Source organism: Microcebus murinus, chromosome 8 (genome assembly GCF_040939455.1).
Source record: "Microcebus murinus isolate Inina chromosome 8, M.murinus_Inina_mat1.0, whole genome shotgun sequence".
In the NCBI taxonomy this organism is placed as follows: domain Eukaryota; kingdom Metazoa; phylum Chordata; class Mammalia; order Primates; family Cheirogaleidae; genus Microcebus; species Microcebus murinus.
In genome coordinates, this window is record NC_134111.1 from 88778432 (window position 1) to 88802511 (window position 24080).

General features: G+C 53.8%; 1 protein-coding gene across 2 annotated transcripts in view; it reads left to right on the top strand.

Annotated features, from left to right (window-relative positions):
• Positions 1–22513, top strand: part of PNKD (PNKD metallo-beta-lactamase domain containing) — a 71171-nt gene extending 48658 nt beyond the window's left edge. For both annotated transcript variants that reach the window (XM_012740224.3, XM_012740225.2), the window contains 8 exons: positions 15945–16060; positions 16181–16293; positions 16867–16925; positions 17599–17691; positions 18020–18183; positions 19195–19281; positions 20176–20291; positions 20512–22513. In XM_012740224.3, coding sequence (XP_012595678.1) covers positions 15945–16060; positions 16181–16293; positions 16867–16925; positions 17599–17691; positions 18020–18183; positions 19195–19281; positions 20176–20291; positions 20512–20685 — 922 coding nt within the window. In that variant the 3' untranslated portion in view covers positions 20686–22513. The remainder of the gene's footprint in view (positions 1–15944; positions 16061–16180; positions 16294–16866; positions 16926–17598; positions 17692–18019; positions 18184–19194; positions 19282–20175; positions 20292–20511) is intronic.
• Positions 22514–24080: the final 1567 nt, after the last annotated feature.

Consider the following 24080-nt stretch of genomic DNA (forward strand, 5'->3'; position numbering starts at 1 on the left):
AGGGGTTCTTCCTGGTGTTATCATCAATAATAATCATCACTGGTGTTTAACAATTCTTTCCTCAAACATGACTATAATTGTCCTAGGATTGGGATCACTGAGCCCAATGGAGAGTGGCCCTGGGCTAACCTGACATTAGACACGTGCACTTGGGGCTCTGAGGGGCCCGGGAGACAGTGGGTGTAGTAGCTAAGGACGTAGTACGTGGGGTCGGACAAAGCTGCTTCTGAATCCTAGCTTTGTTGCTTAGTAGCCGTGTGACCTTGGACAAATAACCCCTCTGTGCCTTGGTTGTTTGCATCTGTAAAATGGAGATGGTGATAGTGCCTACTTCACAGGGCTCCTGTGAGGATCGAATGAAATGGCACATAAAGTGCATGGGGCCTGGCTCACAGTGGGTGCTCAGGAAATGTTAGCAATCGCTCCTTCTGTAGCCTGGGATGGGCCAGAGGGTGGGTCTATGGCGCTGGCCAGACTCCTGGAGCTTCCGTGTGTCCTTCCACTCCTGCCCCCTAGGTCTGTCCCACCCGCCTCCCAGCAGGAAACCCCACATCTCTTCCTTCATCCAGTGAGCACCTAGCTGCCCTGGCTGGGGACTGTGGGGTCACAGATATGAGCAGGATCTGGTCACTGTTCTCCAGGAGAAGGGGAAAGGCGAGTGTGAACAGATTTTAAATCTATTTAACAGGGCCCCAAGCTGGGGCAGGGGGCGGGGCATGCAAGCTCCTGGGGAGGGGCAGAGTAAGCCTGAGAGTCTGGGATCAGGAATATGGGGTGCTCCCACATGTGCCCCTGCCTCATGCCTCAGTTGTCCTTTGCCTTCTCAGTGGTAGTTGTGGGGTTTTGCAGAACAGGCCTTGAGGGAAGACTGTCTGCACAGGAGAGGTGACTGGACGTGTCTTACAGAGCTGAGAGGGGGATAGCGGCCCTCCCGGGAGGGTGGACAGTCCTAGATGCCACAGCCCTCCTTGCCGGACTGAGCTCCCTCCACTGTTAGGCCCAGACGATCTTTCTTGGCCCCCAAGCCCAGTAAAAGCAGCTGTCCTGGGACAGACCTTGCTTACTTTTGCAGGAGGAAAACCCCTTACCTGGGCGAGTGAGATCCACTGGCTTGATGTCAAGGGTGCAGGGGCTGACCAGGGTCCTTGAATGAGTGCCCCTCTTCCCGTGGCCTGAATGAAGGCTGCGTAGAGTCAGTGAGCTGGGCCATCCACTACGCAGCCTGGCAGGAGGCACACAGGGTCCTTTCCTTTCTGCAGGCCTCCATGACTTTGGAGAGCTGCAGCCTGAGTGTTCAGAACAGCCTGCCCTCCCCACTGACCCAGCTTTTTCTCTTCTGCCTGGTGGTCTCCAAGGTGTTGCTCTGAGCAGGTGTCCCCTTCTCCCAAACCACACTGCCTACAGAATGGCATCCACACCCCCCACCCAGGGCCTTTGCGGCCCTCCCACACTCCTGCAGACCTGCCCTGTCCGGTTTCACCCCCCAACCCCAAGCCCTGAACTCTTTCTGACCGTCTGTCTGACCTGTCAGGCTTTGCCTTCCTCCTTCCATCTCTACGCATCAAATTCTGTGGCATCTTCAAAGCTCCCCTTCCAAATATATCCAAAACCTGAACTCTTCTCCCCTCCACCACCACCCTGGGCCAACCAGGTCCCCTCTCACCCAGCCTCCTGAATCGACTGCTCCCCTCTGCCTCTGTACCCCCAAAGCGTTCTCAGCACAGCAACCTGAATGAAACTGCAGATCTAGAGCAGAAACGAGTCACTTCTCTGCTCAGACCCCTCCAGGGCTTTCCCATCTCTCCATGAATGGTGACAGGGCCCTGTGTGTCTGCCCGTCCCCAGCTCATCCTTTACCACCTTCACCTTGCTCATTCCGCCTTGTCGCAGGGGCCATTGCTATTCCTCAAACACTCCAAGACAGGCCCATCTCTTGGCCTTTCTGCAGCTCTCACTAGAACCCTGTCACCTTGGATGGCCACAGGGCTCACTGTCTCGCTTCCTTCAGCCTCTGCTCAAATTTCACCGTGTTGGATAGTCTTGGCCTGACTACCCCTCCTAGACAGAGCCACAGCCCACCCTGCGCTCTCTGCCCCCCTCCCCTGCTTTGTTATTCTCCCTGGTTCTGTCACCCTGTGACTGCTGTATATTCACTTGTCTATTTGCTTTTCGTTTTTCTCCCTCAACCAGACTGTGGCCACTCAGGGGAAGAAACTTTGTTTATGATTGTATTCCAGCTTGCAGAACAGTGCCTGGCACATAGGTGGCCCTTATTAAATGCTGTTTTGATTTTTTTAATTCAGAGACCGGGGTCTCACTCTGTCGCCCAGGCTGGAGTGCAGTCGGGCGATCATAGCTCACTGCAGCCTCAAGTTCTTGGGCTCGAGTGATCACCCTGCCTCAGCCTACCGAGTAGCTTGAACTATAGGGGTGCACCACCACACCCAACTAATTTTTCTATTTTTTGTAGAGATGGGGTGGGGTGGCTCATGCTTGTAATCCCAGCTACTTGGGAGGCTCAGGCAGGAGGGTTGCTCGAGCCCAGGACTGGAGGTTATGGTGTGCTATGATCACCCCTCTGCACTCCAGCCTGGACAACAGAGCGAGACCCTGTGTCAAAATTAAAAACAAAAGTTTTTGAGTGAATGAATGGATGGAAAGCTTAGCCTAGCTGCCCTCTCCTCAGTGAAGCCAGCCCAGCCTCCTCAGTGAAAATTAATGTCTGCCTCCAGAATGACCCCTGGCAATGTCCTCCCTCTTAGAGCTGTTGGTGCATGTTCCCGCTTGTTCAAACTAGGCATTCACAGGTCTGACTCTGGGCTGGACTCCACAGGCCTGGCCCTGGGAGCACGATTGAATTAAGGGGGCCTGGGATTGGGAGGAGGGAGAGAAGGGGAGAGCTAAAAGAAACAAACTCAAACCAGACGAATGCAGGGGCCTTGACTGGGCAGGGATTAACAAGCGAGGACATAGAACCAGCCCAGGCCTCCCAGCTGGGACTGAGACAACGTGGAGAGGCCACCAGTCTTACTGTGCCTCTGGTCCTACCCAAGAGCCCCCAGCAGCCACTCCCCTCCTGCTGTGACAGATGGGCGTCTTCTGGAGAGTGCTGCGACATCTGGGGAAGAGCCGGTCCCCGGATGGGCAGGGAGACAGCAGACGCTGGCCCCGTGATCTCCGGGATAGGCCTGTGTTTTGACCACGTGCAGCACTGCCCTGTCCTGGGCATGGGGAAGTTCCCCACCCTCACCCCCACGCTGGCAGTTGCAGGAAACCCTCACCCTCTAGAGCTCTTTTAGCTGTCTCATTATCTTTAGTTTCCTCAGTTTTGAGAAATCATGAAACATGGAGCTGCTCTCTTTGTTCCTACGGCGCCTCGGGCCAGACCTCAGCTCCAGCAGAACCCTGTGTTCTGGTGGCCCTCCAGGCCTCTTGGCCCTCAGACAGTGGTTTCGGTTTGGGTTTCATTAAGAGTGCCCTGTCACTGGTCAGATGCAGGCTGGGTCCGGGGGCACAGGAGGAGAAGCGCGAGCACCCCCTGAACAGAGGCCTCAGTGACCAGGCGTGCCTTTTGGGTCGCAGTGGAGTCTGGGGCCCTGCTGGGTCGGGTTGGGGGCCATTTAGGGAGTACCAGAGGGAGGGGTCAAGACAGGTGGCCCTGGCGATAGGTCTTTCCCAGTGGTTCTGTCAGATGCAGAGCCTGATGCAGCTCCCCTCCTGCCCCAGCTGGCTTGAGGCCGGGCCCCTGGGCCCAGCTGGGACAGACACTTGAAAGCCCTTAGGCTTCTCCCGGGACTGGTGGAACTGCCCGCGGGAGGAGGGGAAGAAGAAAAGCTTCATTGTGTGTTTTCTACTGTGTGCCAGAGGGAGGGGTGTATGCGAGGGCAGTGTCTCACTGTCCCCAGCTGTCCCTCATGGCCTCCCATGGGGCCCGAGGCTCAGACTCAGATGCCAGAGAAGCCTCCCTCTGGCTCTCTGAGGCACGGAGTGGGAGGTGCACTGTGACCCCACACTGGGGTGCTGGTGCCGTGTCCCCAGCTGCAAGCCCGCAGGGAGGGTCCCTCAGGGAAGCTGCAGCTCACCCCCGGCTGGCTGCAAAGTGCCCCAGCCCCACCCTGCGGAGCGGCTTCTCCGGCTCCCACCTGGGAGCCTAGGAATTAGGAAACTTTATTTTCTTTTTGGTGGGTGATGGTGGGTAGTTCCGGGCCCCAGAACTGCTGAATCAGAATCCAGGAAGGGAGGGAGAAAGAGATCAGAATCTTCCTGTTTAGCCATTACCCCCAGATCATTCTGATGCAGGCAGGCCAAGGCCCATCTTTGAGAAGCCTGGTCCTAGACCCCAGCTTGCTGGCCATGCCTGGGAACTCCACGGCAGAGTGTGAACCCTGTGTCACCTTGTGAGTCATGTGAACTCTCTGGGCCCAACTGCTCTTTTAGAGAGGGGGAGCACTCAGTTTTATAGAAAGGGAAACTGGGACATGGGCACGGAGTTCCTGCTTCGGCCTCTGGCAACAAAAGAAAAGAAGCTGTATCTCTGGTAATGGCTCAAGAAACCAGGGGCCCTTACAAGGGGCAGTGACATCCCAGCTGGGTGGAGTTGGGCTTGGAGATAGAGGAACGCAGGTTCTCCATCTGGCTCACAGCAGGAGCCACGGAACCATCCACCCTGCCATCAGTCCAGGCTGGCAGACCTCAGAACCTGGATTTGAAAGAGATCCTCATGATTCTCTGGTTCAGGGGTCTTTATTTTTTTATTATTATATTTTTTTAATTATTATTTTTTTATTGTTTGAGACAGAGTCTCACTCTGTTGCCCTGGCTTGAGTGCTGTGGTGTCAGCCTAGCTCACAGCAACCTCAAACTCCTGGGCTCAAGAGATCCTCCTGTCTCAGCCTCCCAAGTAGCTGGGACTACTGGTATGCGCCACCATGCCGGGCTAATTTTTTCTTTTTTCTTTTTTTTTTATGAGACAGAGTCTCGCTTTGTTGCCCAGGCTAGAGTGAGTGCCATGGCATCAGCCTAGCTCACAGCAACCTCAAACTCCTGGGCTCAAGGGATCCTCCTGCCTCAGCCTCCCAAGTAGCTGGGACTACAGGCATGCGTCACCATGCCCAGCCAATTTCTTCTATATATATTAGTTGGCCAATTAATTTCTTTCTATTTATAGTAGAGACAGGGTCTCGCTCTTGCTCAGGCTGGTTTTGAACTCCTGACCTTGAGCAATCCGACCGCCTCGGCCTCCCAGAGAGCTAGGATTACAGGCGTGAGCCACCTCGCCCAGCCTAATTTTTTCTATACATTTTTAGTTGGCCAACTAATTTCTATTTTTAGTAGAAACGGGGTCTCGCTCTTGCTCAGGCTGGTTTTGAACTCCTGACCTTGAGCAATCCGACCGCCTCGGCCTCCCAGAGAGCTAGGATTACAGGTGTGAGCCACCTCGCCCAGCCTATTTTTTTCTATACATTTTTAGTTGGCCAACTAATTTCTATTTTTAGTAGAAACGGGGTCTCGCTCTTGCTCAGGCTGGTTTTGAACTCCTGACCTTGAGCAATCCGACCGCCTCGGCCTCCCAGAGAGCTAGGATTATAGGCGTGAGCCACCTCGCCCAGCCTAATTTTTTCTATACATTTTTAGTTGGCCAACTAATTTCTATTTTTAGTAGAAACGGGGTCTCGCTCTTGCTCAGGCTGGTTTTGAACTCCTGACCTTGAGCAATCCGACCGCCTCGGCCTCCCAGAGAGCTAGGATTACAGGTGTGAGCCACCTCTCCTGGCCAGGGGTCTTAATAGGACCTGCCGTGAGGTCTCTGGCCCTCTGCAGTTGCCTGCAGAGTGCTGCCCGTGTAATGTCCAGAGAGAGCATTCCAAGCAGTTGGCAGCATCTCAGAGGGGCCTGTGACCCCTCCTCAATGCCTAAGGCCAGTGCTCTGGGAGGTCCCGGAGTCCAGATTCTGGGCTGTGTGCCTGGGTCAGTGTAACCATCCTGCTGTGTTATTTTTCTCAGAAAAGGCCCTCAAAGGAGTTAGGTCAGCCCCAAAATAGTTCAGGGCCAGTAGTCTCTTCCTAGTCCTTCATTTGGGGTTTGGGGAGGATTCTTGTGGCTAAGAGGGTGGGCTTCTGGCTCAGGCTGCCTGCCAGGGGTGAATCTCTGCCCCACCACTGGCTTCTCCTCGATCCCAAGCAAGCGCCCCCAGCCCCCCAGGACCTGAGGTCATCGCTCACAGGGGAAGAAGAGCTGAGGTAGTGGCTACTGTTCTTAAAGATGAGGCAGTTGAGCTCCAGAGGTGCTTCGACCTGTGCAGGCAGAGCAGGGACTGGACACCGGGTCTTAGACACCTGTCCAGTGCTCTTTCTACGTCCTCCCACTCCCAGCCCCCCTCTCCCCTTCCTAGCTCTGGGCCCTGGCTCCAGTGCCCAGGGCAGGAGAAGTCCTGTGCCCTAGTGAGTGACACAGCCCCACCCCATACTCTTGGGTGTCTGTGACCTGCTTGGCAGAGCACCCTGCTTGGCTGGGTCTACTGCAGGGAGAGGGGAGGGGCCTAGGATGCAGGTGGGTGAGGAGGGGAGGGGAGAGCAGGGGTGGAGGAGGCTGTAAATTGGGCAAGACACGCCCAGTGGGTGTCACAGGGCACACAGTCCTGGCGTAGTATGGGATTCACTTACCACCTGTGTGCTGTGCCTGCCCCCACGCCCACCCCCACCCCCAGTCTTTCCTAAACACCAAACTGGCATTTCTCTTTTTTTTTTTTGAGACAGACTCTCACTTTGTTGCCCAGGCTAGAGTGAGTGCCGTGGCATCAGCCTAGCTCGCAGCAACCTCAAACTCCTGGGCTCAAGCAATCCTCTTGCCTCAGCCTCCCGAGTAGCTGGGACTACAGGCATGCGCCACCATGCCCGGCTAATTTTTTCTATATATATTAGTTGGCCAATTAATTTCTTTCTATTTTTAGTAGAGATGGGGTCTCGCTCTTCCTCAGGCTGGTTTCGAACTCCGGAACTTGAGCCATCCTCCCGCCTCGGCCTCCCAGAGTGCTAGGATTACAGGCGTGAGCCACCGCACCCGGCCACAAACTGGCATTTCTTGAGTGCCACTTGCTGTGCTGTGTGGCTGCTGGGAGCTCCAAGGGTGTTGGCAAAGACGCATACGGGAGTGTGCCCGCCTGGGCCAGGCTCTCACTGACAGGGTGCCTGGCGAGACGCAGTTAAGTCGCATGCCTCTGCCGCTGAGGGGCCAGCCCCTGGGGAGCGCTGGGGAGGCTGAGGCTTTCTGTTGGCATCACCAGGGCCCATGTCTCGGAGGAGACGGGTTTGAGCTGAGCCCTAGAAGATGGCTGTCTTCCAGTAAGTGGGGAAGCCCGGAAGTCAGAGAGAAGGGTACTCCAGAGATAGTGACCTGCCAAAGAAGAGACGGGAGAAGGATGGCAATTTTGACATTTTAATGAATTATTTCCCAAATTCAGAAAAGGAGAGATGATGTAGCAATCTTCTCACGCCATCCCCCAGCTTGAGAAATAAAACATCGTGGCTGGTGTGGAAGACCCGCATCTACCCTGCCCTGGGTGGATGGTGATCATCCTTCAGCTGCTTTTATTCTTTTACTAATAGGTCTCTCTCCCTAAGCAATGTGCATGCCAGTTTTGCATGCCTTTGTATTTTTAATAAATACTGTCAGATTGTTTTCTCTTCAGTATGTGCTTGAACATTGTGCACAGTGAAACGCATTGCTCTCGATGTTTGTTTTCCTGACTGTGTAGTTTTCCATGGCCAGAGTATATCGGGACTTATTTATACATTTTTCTGATGACAGTCATTTAGGGGGTTTCTGTTCTTTCGCTCTTGGGAGCACAGGATTTTCCTTGGGTCCTATAGGAGGGGAAGAGGCAGAGACTCTTTGGTCTCAGTTGACAGGAGGCCTGCCTGGGAGTCAGACGCTTGCTCATAAGCAGTGGGGAGCCACTGAGACTTTGGAGCAGAAGCAGGCCTCCGTCCAATGCAGTGCTTTAGGAACTTAGACTTTTGCCATGCTTTGCAGTTTGGGTTGGAGGCAGAGAGCTGGAGGAGGAGGCTCGGCTCTTATAAGGGCCTCAGTCAGAGCTTCCAGGGCCTATTCCCATGGGTGAGCCTTTGTGATGGGTGGTGAAAGGCAGAATTGAGACAGATCCTGTTTTGGCGGCATGTGCCAGAGAGAAGGCTAATTATAAGGATGTGAGGGCCTGTCCCAGAAAGAGGGGCAGGAGGAAGAGCTGACCCTGGTGACTATGACTCAGCCAACCGTGCAGGCAGATGAAGGAGGAGCCAGAGCTTAGCAACTTGGAGAGCCGAGTGGAAGTCATTGTCAGGGAGGACACAGGCCTGGGGCACGTGTCCGGCGTCACTAAGTCCTCAGACTCCTGCCTCCCCCAGATCCAAACTGGGCACAGAGCTCAGTCTTGCTGTACCCACCGTCTCCACCCCCAGCACCCTCTCTAGCCCAGGTCCCCATCCTCTCCCCACCTGGATAACTCGGTCCCTCTGGCCACCCTTCACTGCATCCGCCACCCAGCAGCCCAGCGAGCTCTCAGAGAAGGCATCAGATGCTATGCCCCTGCCCCAAGGCCTGCCAGCAATTTTCCACTCCTCTCTCCAAGGCCTGGCCCCTGCCCACCTCGCCGACCCCTTCTCTGGCACTCTCTGCCTCTCCAGCCCTGCCTGGAGACCCTAAGGCAGCTCCTAAAACACGCCATGCTCCTGCCTGCCTGGGCTCTGGTGCCATACCACCCAGAACAGCCCACACTGCTAGCCCCATCTCTCAGTTTCCACCTCAAATGTCACCCTCCGAGATAAGACGCCTTCCCTGGGCACACTGCCTATAGGAGGGCCTCTTCCGGCCACTCTTTTCCATCCCCAGCTCAGTTAACTGGCAGTTTGCTGACTTATCTGGTTTTTTTTTTTTTTTTTTGAGTCAGAGTCTCTGTTGCCCGGCCTAGCTCACAGCAACCTCAAACTCCTGGGCTCAAGCAATCCTCCTCAATCCTGCCTCAGCCTCCCGAGTAGCTGGGACCACTTGCACACACCACCATGCCCGGCTAATTTTTTATATATATATTTTTAGTTGTCCAGATAATTTCTATTTTTAGTAGAGACAGGATCTTGCTGTTGCTCAGCAAGACGGGATCTCACTGGTTTTGAACTCCTGCCCTTGAGCGATCTGCCCGCCTCGGCCTCCCAGAGTGCTAGGATTACAGGCGTGAGCCACCAGGCCCAGCCTGTTTTCTGGTTAAGCCGCTGGCCTCCCTTTCACCACAGTATGAGCTCCCGAAGGGCAGGGCCCCATCTGTCTTGATCTCTGCTGTCTCCACTGTGGCTGGCACGTACGGGAAATACTGGCCAAATAAAGTGAGCGAAAGAGAGGGTCCTTGTTTACTATGGCTTCTTGGTGTATAGCCCCACCCTTACTGAGCTTGCCCTTCGTTAGGGGACAAAACCAAAGCACATATAGTAAGCATACAGAGAGGGAAGGCAGGGAACAGTCCCTCCCCAGGGTGGACGACCATGTTCTAGCAGCTGTAGGGGCAACCAGCTGAATTTGGGAAGGAAACCACAGTTGCTAAATAGCTTCCACCTGCCAGGCTTTTGCCCGAGTGCTTTATATTAGTTATCTTATGTCACTTAATCATTGCACAGTCCTGAGGGGTACATCTTGGCATTGCCATGTTATAAATGAGGAACCTTATCTATAAGACCCATGACTTGCCCGAGGTCACAGAGCTGGGAGGGGCTGTGATAAGAGCCCCAATCTTTCCATTGACAGAGCCTCTGCTCCTTCCATAAGCCCTTGTAGGAAGAAATAAAGACAGGATCGAGACTCAGGCAGGGGTGCAAGGTGGTGCTGGGCAGAGAGGAAAGGGTGATTTTATTTAATTTTTTTTTTTTTTTTTTTTGAGACAGTCTCACTTTGTTGCCCAGGCTAGAGTGAGTGCCGTGGTGTCAGCCTAGCTCACAGCAACCTCAAACTCCTGGGCTCAAGCAATCCTGCTGCCTCAGCCTCCCAAGTAGCTGGGACTACAGGCATGCGCCACCATGCCCAGCTAATTTTTTCTATATATATTAGTTGGCCAATTAATTTCTTTCTATTTATAGTATAGATGGGGGTCTCACTCTTGCTCAGGCTGGTTTCGAACTCCTGACCTGGAGCAAACTGCCCACTTTGGCCTCCCAGAGTGCTAGGTAATTTTATTTTTTTAACTTTTCATTTTGAAATAATTTCAGACTTTCCAAAATAGTACAAAGAATTCCCATATACCGGCAGAGGCGGGAGGTTTACTTGAGGTCAGGAGTTTGACACCTGCCTAAGCAAGAGCGAGACCTCATCTCTACAAAAAAATAGAAAAATGGGCTGGGCATGGTGGTGCCACATGCCTATAGTCCCAGCTACTCCGGAGGCTGAGGTGGGAGGATCACTTGAGCCCAGGAGTTCAAGGTTGCAGTGAACTATGATGAGGCCACTGCACTGTAGCCCAAGCAACAGAAAGAGGCCCTGTCCAAAAAAAAAAAAAAAATGGAATTCCCATATACCTCTCACCCAGCTCCCTCAAATGTTAACATCTCTTATAACCACAGTATAGTCATCAAAAGCAAAAGGTTCACATCCACACCATTCTATAAACTACTCTAAGACCTTACATTCACCAGTTTCCCCACTATTGCCCTTTTTCCGGTCTAGAATCCGACAGAGGATCCTGCATTGCATTTAATCTTCTGGTCTCTTCCAGTTTGGGATGGTTTCTCAGAGTGCTCATGTTGGTGGCACGTTTGAAGAGTATTGGCCAGACATTCTACAGAATGTCCCTCAGTCTGGGTTTGTCCGAGGTTTTCTCACAAATAAATTATGGTGACACATTTTGGGCACCAATACCACAGTGGTGTAGCGCCCTCCTCAGTGCATCACATCCAGAGGCAAATGGGCCAGGTGTGGTGGGATAGTCCCAGCGCTTTGGGAGGCTGAGGAGGGAGAATTGCTTGAGGCCAGAAGCTGAGATCAGCCTGGGGAACCTCATCTCAACAAAAAATTTTAAAAATTAGCTGGGGCCGGGCGCGGTTGCTCACGCCTGTAATCCTAGCACTCTGGGAGGCCGAGGCGGGCAGGTGGCTCGAGGTCAGGAGTTCCAAACCAGCCTGAGCAAGAGCAAGACCCTGTCTCTACTATAAATAGAAATAAATTAATTGGCCAACTAATATATATAGAGAAAAAATTAACCAGGCATGGTGACGCATGCCTGTAGTCCCAGCTACTTGGGAGGCTGAGGCAGCAGGATTGCTTGAGCCCAGGAGTTTGAGGTTGCTGTGAGCTAGGCTGACGCCACGGCATTCACTCTAGCCTGGGCAACAAAGTGAGACTGTCTGAAAAAAAAAAAAAATAGCTGGGCTTAGTGGCCCGTACCTGTAGTCCCCGCTACTTGAGAGGTTGAGGCAGGGGGGCTCCTTGAGCCCAGAAGTTTGAGGTTACAGTGAGTTTCCATCTCACTGTAAACATGAGGCAACGGAGTGAATCTGGGAGATAGAGTGAGAGAGATGCTGTCTCAAAAAATTTTTTTCATTAACAAAAAAAAAGAGACACTGGGCATGGTGGCCTACGCCTATAATCCTAGGACTCTGGGAGGCCGAGGTGGAAGGATCACTTGAGTTCAGGAGTTCGTGATCAGCCTGAGCAAGAGTGAGACCCTGTCTCTACTAAAATAGAAAAATTAGCTGAGCAACTACAAATAGAAACAAGAAATTAGCCAGGTGTGGTGGCGGTTGCCTGTAGTCCCAGCTACTCGGGAAGCTAAGGCAGGAGGATCGCATGAGCCCAGAAGTTTTGTTTTTTTGGTTTTTTTTTTGAGACAGAGTCTCACTTTGTTGCCCAGGCTAGAGTGAGTGCCGTGGCGTCAGCCTAGCTCACAGCAACCTCAAACTCCTGGCTCAAGCAATCCTCCTGCCTCAGCCTCCCAAGTAGCTGGGACTACAGGTATGTGCCACCATGCCCGGCTAATTTTTTGTATATATTAGTTGGCCAATTAATTTCTTTCTATTTATAGTAGAGACAGGGTCTCGCTCTTGCTCAGGCTGGTTTTGAACTCCTGACCTCGAGCAATCCGCCCGCCTCGGCCTCCCAGAGAGCTAGGATTACAGGCGTGAGCCACCGCGCCCGGCCTAGAAGTTTTGTTTTTTTGTTTTTTTTGAGACACAGTCTCACTCTGTTGCTCTGGCTAGAGTGCCATGGCGTCAGCCTAGCTCACAGCAACCTCAAACTCCTGGGCTTAAGCAATCTTTTTCCCTCAGCCTCCCGAGTAGCTGGGCCTACAGTTACGTGCCACCCTGCCCGGCTAATTTTTTCTATGTATATTTTTAGTTGGCCAATTAATTTCTTTCTATTTTTAGTAGAGATGGGGTCTAGCTCTTGCTCAGGTTGGTCTCGAACTCCTGAGCTCAAAGGATCCTCCTGCCTCAGCCTTCCAGTGAGCTAGGATTACAGGCCACCAAGCCCGGCCAGGCCCAGGATTTTGAGGTTGCTGTGAGCTAGGCTGATGCCACGGCACTCTAGTGAAGGCAACGGAGTAAGATTCTGTCTCACAAGAAAAAAAAAGAGGCAAATGATGTGTTATTTATGTCATTACTGTGAAGGTTTAATTTGATCGTTGGCTGAAGGTAGAGTTGGGCCAGGTTTCTCCACTTCCTCTGTAATTAGTGGCTATCTTGTTAAGGAGCTACTTTGAGACTATGCAAATGTCCTCTTTCTCATCATACTTGGGTGATTTAACCGGGGCATCCAGGTGTTAGACTGTGCTCTTGTGCGGTAGGTACTCCCAGTGTTATTTGTGTGTTCGGACCAGGCTGAGAGAAGGGGAGCTAAGATGTTCAGGGCAGGCTTCTTGGAGCACGAGGCTTGGACCAGGGGCAGAATCTGGAGGAGCAGAGGGAAGAATATTCCAGGTAAGGGGCCTGCCCAGGACATGGCACTGGGGCAGGGATGCTTGGACCCCCGGTGTGCTGCCACCATTGCTCCAGATCCCCCAGGGTCCCGACCTACGCGCTCTGCACCGTCTCAGTCTCAGAACCACAGCGGCGTGGTATCAGGCGGCCAACACATGGCTCACCTGAGCCCGGCCGCTTCCTCCACCCAGGCAGAAGGGGGGGTCTTTGCTGAGGGACCTTCGGGAAAGACTCACGACCTCCTCAAGCTCCCCTAGAATGGATGTGCCAGGAGGGCAGTGACCTGGTCTGCTTGAGTCACCATACCTCCTGCACCTACATGCTGTCAGGCCTCAAGAAATACTTGTGAAGGAATGGACAAGGAAGAAAGTGATGCTCTCCTCAAGACGGTGGAAATTCCCCTTTTGTGTGGCACCTGCCACCCCACCCCAGTCTGCTATAGTCTCCCCTCTCTCCGAGAATAGTCTCACATGAGCAAATGGACACCTCAGGTGTGCTGTGAGGCAGTTTTGTAACCCTTAATATATCTTTAAGCATATATGTCTAGTTTTCATTTATTTTTAAAATCACTTTCTGCCTTTTTTTTTTTTTTTTGCATTTGCATTTCCTTTTTAACCAACAATGTTTATGTCTGTAGATGTTAAAAAAAAGAAGAAGAAGAAATAAAAGCAACCTAAGTATCCAACAATAGGGGATTTGTGTGTGTGTAGTTGTGGTCGTGAGGGGAAATAATCTTATTGCTGAACCACAAGATTCCTTTACAGTTTCTTTCTTTTGGTTTCTTTCCTCCTCCCTCCCAACCTCTCTTTCTTTGAGTACAGAAGCATTACATGGACTCAAAAACATTACCTAATAATCAGAAAATACAGATAAGCAAAATAACTATTTAAGGATTACTGGTATTTTCACCCCTGAGAACCACTCTCAAAAACTCAGTGTCTTTTCCATGTAAATGTTGACAAATATTTTCTTTTTGTTTACTTTTCTTTTTCTTCTCCTCTCTACTCTTCTCTTTTCCTTTTATTTTTTTTCTCTAAAAAAGGGTCTATGGGCTGGGCACAGAGGCTCATGCTTGTAATCCCAGCACTTTGGGAGGCTAAGGCAGGAGGGATCCCTTGAGATCAGGAGTTTGAGACCAGCCTGGGCAACATAGTGAGACCCCATCTCCACAAAAAATTTTTGAAAATTAGCTGAGTGTGGTGGTGTGCACTGTAGCATAAATGGGTGGATAACATGGGGGTGGGGGAGTGGTGACAAGAGTGAAAAAGGATGCTGCAGCACTCCTGGGTCATTGTGTTTCTTAGAACACTCCTGTCTTCTTTATGATAGACCTTCAGGGAAGACTCACAGCCTCCTCAAGTCCCCCACTCCCGTAGAATGGATGTGCCAGGATGTGTCTTTTTTTATTTTTAATTTTAGCATATTATGGGGTACAAGTGTTAAGGTTACTTATATTGCCCATGCCCCTCTCCCCCCTCGAGTAAGAGCTTCAAGCATGTCCAGGATGTGTCTTCTTAAGGCAAATTCTAGTTTGCCTTAAGAAGGCAAACTGAAAGCTTAGCCTCCCGGGTCGGTCAGAGATGTACACTTATTTTGTACTCACTTGGAGTCTTGTTGAACTTTCACACTTAGTTAGTCCCCGGAGCTCTGTGCTCACGGGGCATTGCAAACGCTGTATGGGAGGCAAGGAACGGAGCACACGCATATTTTGTGTATCTCCTGCTCACATGCATGTTCCACTGTCCTAGCAGTCTCCACTTACAAGACACAAAGTCAAAGATAAAGCATGAAGAATTACAAGGTGGTGGCCGGGCGCGGTGGCTCACGCCTGTAATCCTAGCTCTCTGGGAGGCCGAGGCGGGAGGATCACTCAAGCTCAGGAGTTCAAAAACAGGATGAGCAAGAGCGAGACCCTGTCTCTACTAAAAATAGAGAGAAATTAATTGGCCAACTAAAACATATATAGAAAAAATTAGCTGGGCATGGTGGCACATGCCTGTAGTCCCAGCTACTCGGGAGGCTGAGGCATGAGGATCGAGTTTGAGGTTGCTGTGAGCTAGGCTGATGCCGCGGTACTCTAGCTCGGGCAATACAGTCAGACTCTGTCTCAAAAAATAATAATAATAATAATTACAAGGTGGTGACAGCAGGGCATTAAACCAATTGTGGGGCCCTTCTGAGCGAGTGGCCCTATGTGACTGCGAGGGCCGCACACCTGTGCAGTTGGCTCTGCATACTAGCATTCTGTATTTGGAGGACTCTGTCACTCACAGGTCTCCTCTGTTCTCTGTGCCCCCTTTTCACCATGTAGCCTGGCATGGCCTGGAATGATGGCCGGGGGCAGGGTGGCTGGTCAGCCCATCCAGTCTCACCTCTCACTGCTTCCTCTACTAAGCAGCCAAACAGAACTTTCTAGTTTCCTTAAACAAGTCCTGCTGTTCTGCTTCAGCCTGTTGTTTCATCTACCCCAGTGGTTCTCAAAGGTGCAGCCCCTGGACCACCAGCAGCAGCAGCAGCATCACCTGGAGTTATTGGAAATGCAAATTCCCAGGCCCCACCCCAGACATGGGAGAGGGCCCAGGAATGTGGTCCTTAACAGTCCCCGTGGATCACTGGGATGCATGCTAAAGTTTGACTCTTCTTGATATATTAATATCTTCTCTACCTCATTTCAGCCTCCTATCTCCTACTCCCCCTTCCCTGTAAATGTCACTTCATCATCGGGGCTCAGCCCTGGGCTAGATTGAACCCCTCCCTCTCCGAGTCTCTTCTGTGAATTCGGCAGTCCACATCTCTCCCCTGACAGGTTCTGAGCATGTCTGTCTTATTCTCCGTCTTGTCCTGAGTACTGAGCAGGGCAAACGGAAGGCAGGCACTAAGCAAGGGTGGAATTGCATTCACTCAGGGGTGGCCACGGGAGTAGAGATGTGGCCTGCAGGCACCACGAAGGGCTCCAGGAGAGCTGGGGGGCTGACCGTGGACCATCCCCTGTAGGTACAGCCTGTATACCCGCACCTGGCTCGGGTACCTCTTCTACCGGCAGCAGCTGCGAAGGGCTCGGAATCGCTTCCCCAAAGGCCACTCCAAAGCCCAGCCCCGCCTCTTCAATGGTGAGCTCGGGCTGCCCTGGCCGGCACGCCCCACACTGTGCCCCCACCTGCTCCCTTCATGTGCCCCTGATTCCTGGGCTCCCTGCCTGTCACCCACCCACAGCTGTCTCTGCCCCCCAGGAGTGAAGGTGCTTCCCATCCCCGTCCTCTCGGACAACTACAGCTACCTCATCATCGACACCCAGGCCCGGCTGGCTGTGGCTGTGGACCCTTCAGACCCTCGGGCTGTGCAGGTGAGGGGAGCATGGGGACAGGGGTTGGGGGGATGCCTGGGGTTACCCCTAGGAACTGGAAGCTTCTTCCTAGAGAGGGGCTGGCCCTGGTCCCTCTGCCTGTGGGACGTGCCCCCTCCATGTTCACACCTGCATATACTCAGCCTAGGGGAGGGAACGGCTGACCAAGGCGGGAGGCTGGGAGAGCCAGAGGGCTGGAGCGCTGGCTGGGGAATGTGGGTCTAGGGTCTCTGGCTGGCTGTCACTCCTTTAGGCCTCTTTCTGACCCGTTGGTGTCTGGATCTCTTGTCTTTCCCTGCCATTCCTTATTGCTCTATGTCCACGCCCTCTGCGAGTCTCCCTCTGCCCTCCCTCTCCCACTTCCCCCTGCCTCCACGTGTCCCTTGCTCGGGGTCTCAGCTGCTGCCCCCAGCCCCTTCCCAGCTCTCTCCTCTCTAGCTCCATCCCTTGCCCCCCACTGCCTTCTCTCCCTGTTCTCCTCCCCTCTCCACCAGCACCCATGTCCTGGCTCTTTCTGCTCCACACCTCCCCCTGCATCCTGCCCCCTGGGCTCAGACTTCCTCTCTTCCCTAGGCTTCCATTGAAAAGGAGGGCGTCAACTTGGTTGCCATTCTCTGCACCCACAAGCACTGGTAAGGGGCTGGGGGGGACTGGGTGCATTCTACACTGGCCCAACCATGTCCCAGCTGGGCTTGTAGGGCTGGGGGTCTGGAAGACTGGATGGGCGAGCACCCACCCTCCTCATGATGTCACCTGGCACCAGCAGAGGCAGAGAGGAAGGGGTGGTCTCCTGCCACCCGCCTCTCACCACTCCACTTATCAGGCATCTGAAGCCCCAGAGGAGGGCAGGCAGTCATTTTTTTTCATTTTATGGCAGATATTAAACACCTACTGTGCACTGGACAAGGGCAAAACTCATTAGGATCTTTTCTATGGAGGAAATTATAGTTCCACTAGGGGAGACAGCCCTGTGTAGGAGTATATAAAAATTAGAAATATTTAGGTGGCAGTTGGCACAGAGTATAGGGGGTGAGGGGCACCAGGCGGGTATGATCAGATCCACTTGGGTGAATTAGAGGATGATGACCCTGAGCTGAGAGAATCCAAAAAGATTGGTTGGCATTGGCCAGGTTGAGGTTATTGGGGGTGGTGACATTGTAGGCTTGAACAAAGGCCTAAGGGGTTGACAGCTTGGCTTACTCTAGAAGCCACAGCCCAGGACTTCAAAGCCTAGAGATGCTGTGGGGAAGAGGGAGGCTCAGGCCAGTTGCCCTCGAAGTCTCCTACCTGTCTGCTGTCCTGCAGGGACCACAGTGGAGGGAACCGCGACCTCAGCCGGCGGCACCGGGACTGTCGGGTGTATGGGAGTCCTCAGGACGGCATCCCCTACCTCACCCAGTAAGTCCCTGACCCTGGCACGGGGGGCCTGTGACCCTTGCCCTCACCCCCAACCTTCAGTGACATGTTGCAGGGGTGTCAGCGGGTGTATCTTTGCTGGCGCCCTTCCTGGCCCTTAGAGAGCAGATCCCAGCCCATTTGGAGACTGGCATTGGGCCCCGTGCCTGATCCAGCCATCCTCCCCAGAAGAGGATGGGATGGGCCTGGATCTGAGACCTTGGCACCAGGATGCCTTCTCTCTGGTGTGGCAGCATGGGCCTGGGATGTGGGCAAGGATCAGCGTGGAGCAGGTTCTAGTACCTTCTCTCCCCTACTGCCTTGTCCCCAGTCCCCTGTGTCATCAAGATGTGGTCAGCGTGGGACGGCTTCAGATCCGGGCTCTGGCCACCCCTGGCCACACACAAGGCCATCTGGTCTACCTACTGGACGGGGAGCCTTACAAGGGTCCCTCCTGCCTCTTTTCAGGGGACCTGCTCTTCCTCTCTGGCTGTGGTGAGTTCCCACGAAAGAGGGAAGAGTGGCGAGCAGAGGGGAGGGATGGACAGAGGCCCAGGCAGCCACAGTCCCATGGAACGCCCTGGAGCACTGGTTCCAGCACAGACGCTGCCTTGGCAGTTACTCCATCTGTGTTACCTGGACCTTGTTCTATATCCTTAAGATTTCCCAGTGGGGATGGGCAGGACACTATGCCTCCGGCTGAGTAAAGACCTCGCAGGAGGCCGGGCGCGGTGGCTCACGCCTGTAATCCTAGCACTCTGGGAGGCCGAGGCGGGCGGATTGCTCAAGGTCAGGAGTTCAAAACCAGCCTGAGCAAGACCCCGTCTCTACCATAAAAATAGAAAGAAATTAATTGGCCAACTAATATATATAATATAAAAAAAATCAGCCGGGCATGGTGGCTCGTGCCTGTAGTCCCAGCTACTCGGGAGGCTGAGGCAGGAGGATCGCTTGAGCCCAGGAGTTTGAGGTTGCTGTGAGCTAGGCTGACGCCATGGCACTCACTCTAGCCTAGGCAAGAAAGCGAGACTCTGTCTCAAAAAAAAAAAAAAAAAAAAAAAAGACCTCGCAGGGCATTTGTTTCCACTGGGTGGAGCCTGGTTCTCTGACACAGTGACTGGCAGGACATGGTTACGAAAAGTTGAGCACCCCTACATGGCCAGGTGATCCCATGGGTGGGTGAGGATCATGTCCCAGGCTGCATGGAGTCCCAGAGAAGCGCCCTGTGGAAAGGGCAGCCTGACATCTACAGGGCGTGGGGCCACGAGAGCTCGGCCTCAAGGTTCTGCAGCCCTCTCCACTCAGATGTCACTGTGTGCAGTGGAGGCTTCAGATGGGCTTGGTCGGGGGTGACCAGTTAGGCCCAGCTCCCATTCAGAAGGAGGGGTGGGCCTGGCAGGGCCATGGCTGAGGGGCGTGCACAAGCTGTCCCCCACCCCTCTCCATGTGCCTTACACCAAGCGCATTATCCTTGCCCCTTGTGACATACTCCCTTGACCCACCCAGGACGGACCTTTGAGGGCACCGCAGAGACAATGCTAAGCTCGCTGGACACTGTGCTGGGGCTGGAGGATGACACCCTGCTGTGGCCTGGTGAGGCACCCCCTCCCCACTTCTCTCCCCCCCCCAGCCCCATGCTTGACCTGAGACAGGGGCTCCCCCAGCCTCTCACTCCCCTAGAGCCCAGACCAACCCAGTTCCTGGCCCAGAGGTGACACAGATCCACCTCTGGCGGCTCCTGGGAGCCACCTCTAGGGATGGGGGGCAGAGTTCCAGCCTCCCTTCTCTCTAGAGTGCTGGCTCATTAATGCCTCTGCTTCTCGGGCCACTGACCCCTGCCAGCTAGCCTTTGGCCTCTTGGGAGCCCTACATGCCCCAGAGCGTCCCAGAGAGATGTCCAGTTGTTCATTGCCAGAGCCTGGAACAGAAAACAGCCTTTGCTTATCTGGGGAGAAGCCAGTAAATCCACTCTGCACGTAACCATCGCCTTGTAGTTTATAGAAACATTCACCAGTATCTCAGTTAATCCTCAGAAAACTCGTTCATTCATTCACTCAACAAATACATTATGTGCATCTAACGTATGCCAGGGTCTCTTCTAGGAATCGGGAACGCAGCAGTGACATCTGTGTCCAGTGGCATTATTGTTTTCTCCATTTGCCAAATGGGAAAATTATGGCTCAGGGAGGTGTGGCGACTAGACTGAGGTCACACACTGAGCAGTGGCAGAGTCAGGGTTGGCATGCAGGCCCCCTGGCCCCAAGTCCAGTAGGTTTTCCCCCAAACCACTGCTACCTCTTCCCTCACGGCTGACTCGTGCCCGCACTTAGAGAAGCAGCTCGGGTGGTTGGGGTTTTCCTGGAAGCGCCGCCCTCCTCCCTGGCTGTCGGGTACTCGTGGGCCTGGGCCGGGGTTTGGCAGGACTCGTTCTGACCACACCACCAATCTCTCTCTGCTCTGGGTCTCGGCCCCCACGGCCACTGTTAGGTCACGAGTACGCGGAGGAGAACCTGGGCTTCGCAGGCGTGGTGGAGCCGGAGAACCTGGCCCGGGAGAGGAAGATGCAGTGGGTGCAGAGGCAGCGGATGGAGCGCAAAAGCACGGTGTGGACCCGGGGCCCAGAAGGGCCGTGCGGGCACTCAGCCCCAGCGGGAACCCATCTCAGCTGAGCCTGGGCCTGTGGGCCCCTTCCCAGAGCTCTGACCGGGACAGGGGCCTTCAAGTCAACTCTTGAACCCCAGGACTGGGCGGGGGCTGGGCTTCCATGTCTTGGGCTCATTTGCCATCTTCTCTCCACCAAACCGGGTGCCTCTCGCTCCACAGTGCCCGTCCACCCTGGGAGAGGAGCGCTCCTACAACCCGTTCCTGAGGACCCACTGCCTGGCACTGCAGGAGGCTCTGGGGCCAGGCCCAGACCCCACCGGGGACGATGGCTGCTCCCGGGCCCAGCTCCTGGAAGAGCTCCGCCGGCTGAAGGACATGCACAAGAGCAAGTGATGCCCCCGCCCAGCCCACCCCCGCGGTGGGGAGGCCACCCATCGCCCGCTCCTCACCGTCCTTCTCATGCTAGCTCCACCACCTCCATCGGCGCCCGCAGTGGGCATCATTCCTCCACACTGGTCAGGCGGAGGGGAGGGACAAGGCGATGAGACCTCGAGACAGAGAGGAAAGAGCTGGTCGGAGACTTGGAGACCCCACAGGGTGAGGCTGAGCCATGAAGGGTGCAAGGAAAGGAGGGGCCTGGGGACATCTCCACAGCCTACTGACCGGAGGGTCCGGCAGGACATGGAGGCTGCTATTAGCTCCTTCGGGACGCCTCATCCCGCTGTAGCCCGGAGCCCTCAGGGCAGCAGGAGCCATGCCCAGGTTGAGACCACTCTCCCCCTCCCCCATCCAGGATTGGGGAAGAAACTCGGCCCCTCAGAGTGGCCTAAGGTGTGGTGCCTTGGAAAAGTGGGCTCTCAGAAGGGCGACCAGACTGCTTTCCTGAGACTCTGCCCTCCTCCCCGTGCCTCCCTGCCTCCACCCCTCCACACCCCTGCAAAGGCATTTTTCAGATAGAGCCATTCCTAAGAACACTGAAAGGGCTGGAAGTCTGGCTGTCTGGCCAATCTCTGTCTCAGTGCCCACCCCAGCCTGGAAGAGGAGGGTCCTGGTTGCCAAGGAAATCTCTGCCCCAGGCTGAGGAGACACCAGAGCGGGGATGTGGAGCCCAACAGTCTTGCAGGTCACATGCCCTCCCTGCACATCTGGCCTGGTCCTGCCCGTAGGCCTCTGCCCCTGTCCTGGGCCCACAGGGCCGCCCCCTCCCAGGGGAGAGAGAGCCATGGTCTGCCACGGTCTGCCCTGGCCGCCGCAGTTTTCTCACTTTGGCCGTTTTTCTCAGCCCTTCTGCCTGCATTCTTCTCTACAGCTTACTCTCTTCTGCTTTATTCTATACCTCTTTCTTCTTTGAGTTAGCAAGATTTATAATATGTTGTAACCCTGACACTCATGTGGCCCTTTGCAGTTTGCCACGAACATTCCCATGTGATTTCCCATTTGGTCCTCGGCCCCATCCTGGCTGGGAGGAGGGGCTCCGGGCAGCGGAGTGCAGAGATCAGCGGTCTGCCTGCAGACAGCTCGCACGTGGCTGCTCTGCGGCTCCAGGCCTGGGCCCTTCCCCTCTGCTCGCCCTGCCTCCAGCTCTACTTCTCCTCTGGTCTTGAGTCCAGCTCCCTTGGGGGCCACAGTGAGGAACCCTATGGTCCTCAAGCAGGCGCACCATGGCTCAGCCAGGAGCCTTCTCTTCTCGTGTGGAAGCAGCATTCCCTCGGGCTCTGCTTGCCTCTGGTTCCCTCCGAGATACCCCCTGCCTCAGTTTCCCTCGTCATCTTGCCTCTGCCACCCTCTCCAGCCATGGCCTCTGGTACACTGTAGCAATACCGCCAGACTAGTAGAGTCCCCCCGCCAAAGACTTGCAGTTTCATGCCTCTGTGCCTTCACTCATGCTGTTTCTTTATCTGGAATGCCTTCCCCTGCTCCTCCTGCCTTGTCTGCCTGGCAAATACCTGTTCATCTCTCAGAATGCCCTCAAAGGCCCCCTCCTCCAGGAAGGCAACCCTCCTGTCCCTCCCCTCGAAGTGCTACCTCTGCACTTTGTGAATGCTTCTCATGTGGCACTTAATACACTGTATTTTACTTGTTTACATGTTTGTCTCCCCTTCTAGACTGTGAATCCTTAAGGGCATGGACTGTATCTTATGCATCTCTGTATTTCTGCGCCTAGCACGGTGCCTGGCACATAGTAGGCGCTCAATAAATGTTGAATGAATGAATGATTTAACCAAGGCTCGATCACTCAACACCTTGTCTTTACTGCTGCGTGTGTGAAAATAGTAGAGAAACTTCTTGCTATTTTCCCGTCTTGGTTCTAGGCCCTCTAACTTGGAGTTACTGAACTTCAAGAGCTCTGGTCAGGAACGATGCCCTAAGTATATTATTTCCACTGCCCATGCATTCAGGGTTTGCAATTTGCTTATCTCGGTGTTGTCCAAAGCTTGAGATGCACAAGTGTACCACTGGCCACAGGAGGGCGATTATATGTGATCACAGCATGTGCCCTTAAAGTCCTGTGAAGTCAGAGCACTTCAAGGCCATGGCGCTAGCTGTCTTTAATGCCTCTCTAAAAAGAAAGAGCCAGGCTCCAGGCCCACACCTTAGTTGGCAACTATCTCTAGTTAAACTTTAACAACATAGTTTTGTTTTCATTGTATTTTTCTCTGGGGTCAATATTTATTTTTGACAGGGGACACTGGTTTTCAGTTTATGAAAGTACTTAGAGATATTTATTGAAATAGGAAAATACAAAGTAAAGGTGCCATTTGGCTATGGCAAAACTCTTGAAAGTGTCCCTGGTGCGGCTGAAGACCAGGAAGCACTGGCTCAACGCCATACTTCCTTGGGGCCAACGCAGGACACAGTTTTCCCACCCCTGGCCACAGTTCAGCCTCCCCTCTTAGGCGCTCCTCTCCCCAGGCTGGGGACCTTGACATTGTCCTTGATCACTGCTGTACCTGGGCTGGGGTTGGAGGAATGGGGCGTGGTTTTTTTTTTTTTTTGAGACAGTCTCACTCTGTTGCCCTGGCTAGAGTGAGTGCCGTAGCATCAGCCTGGCTCACAGCAACCTCAAAGTCCTAGGTTCAAGCAATCCTGCTGCCTCAGCCTCCCAAGTAGCTGGGTCTACAGGCATGTGCCACCATGCCCAGCTAATTTTTTCTATATATTTTTAGTTGACCAATTAATTTCTTTGTATTTTTAGTAGAGACGGGGTCTCGCTCTTGCTCAGGCTGGTTTCAAACTCCTGACCCTGAGCAATCCGCCTGCCTTGGCCTCCCAGAGTGCTAGGATTACAGGCGTGAGCCACTGCTCCCAGCCTGGACTGTGGTCTTCACCTTCCAGAAGGGCAGTTCTGTGTGCTCTGGGATGTGCTGGGGTCACTGTTATCTTGGGCATCCGAGCCCCAAGACTAAGCCCTGGACTATGCAGTTCACTCTGGGTATGCCCAGTTTCGAGGAGCACTTGGTGATGGTTCTCTGGAGCATTTTCCCAGAGCCTTATGTGATCCTCCCACTGGGCCATCTGTCCCAAATGATGAGCACATGAGTCTCCTGGGGCTGGCACTGACCAGTAACAATCAGACCACATGAATTTTGCTTGCAGGACAGCAGATGTCACTGGCCTTAGAGACCCTGGTTCCAGTCCCAGCTCTGTCATTCCGCATCCAAGTGACCTAGGGCAAGTCATCTCCCTGACTTCAGTTTCTTCACCTTCCAATGGAGAAGACAACCACTGGCCGCAATGGCCACAACCATAGATGAGTTAGAACCCTTTTAGATGGAAATGACAAATAC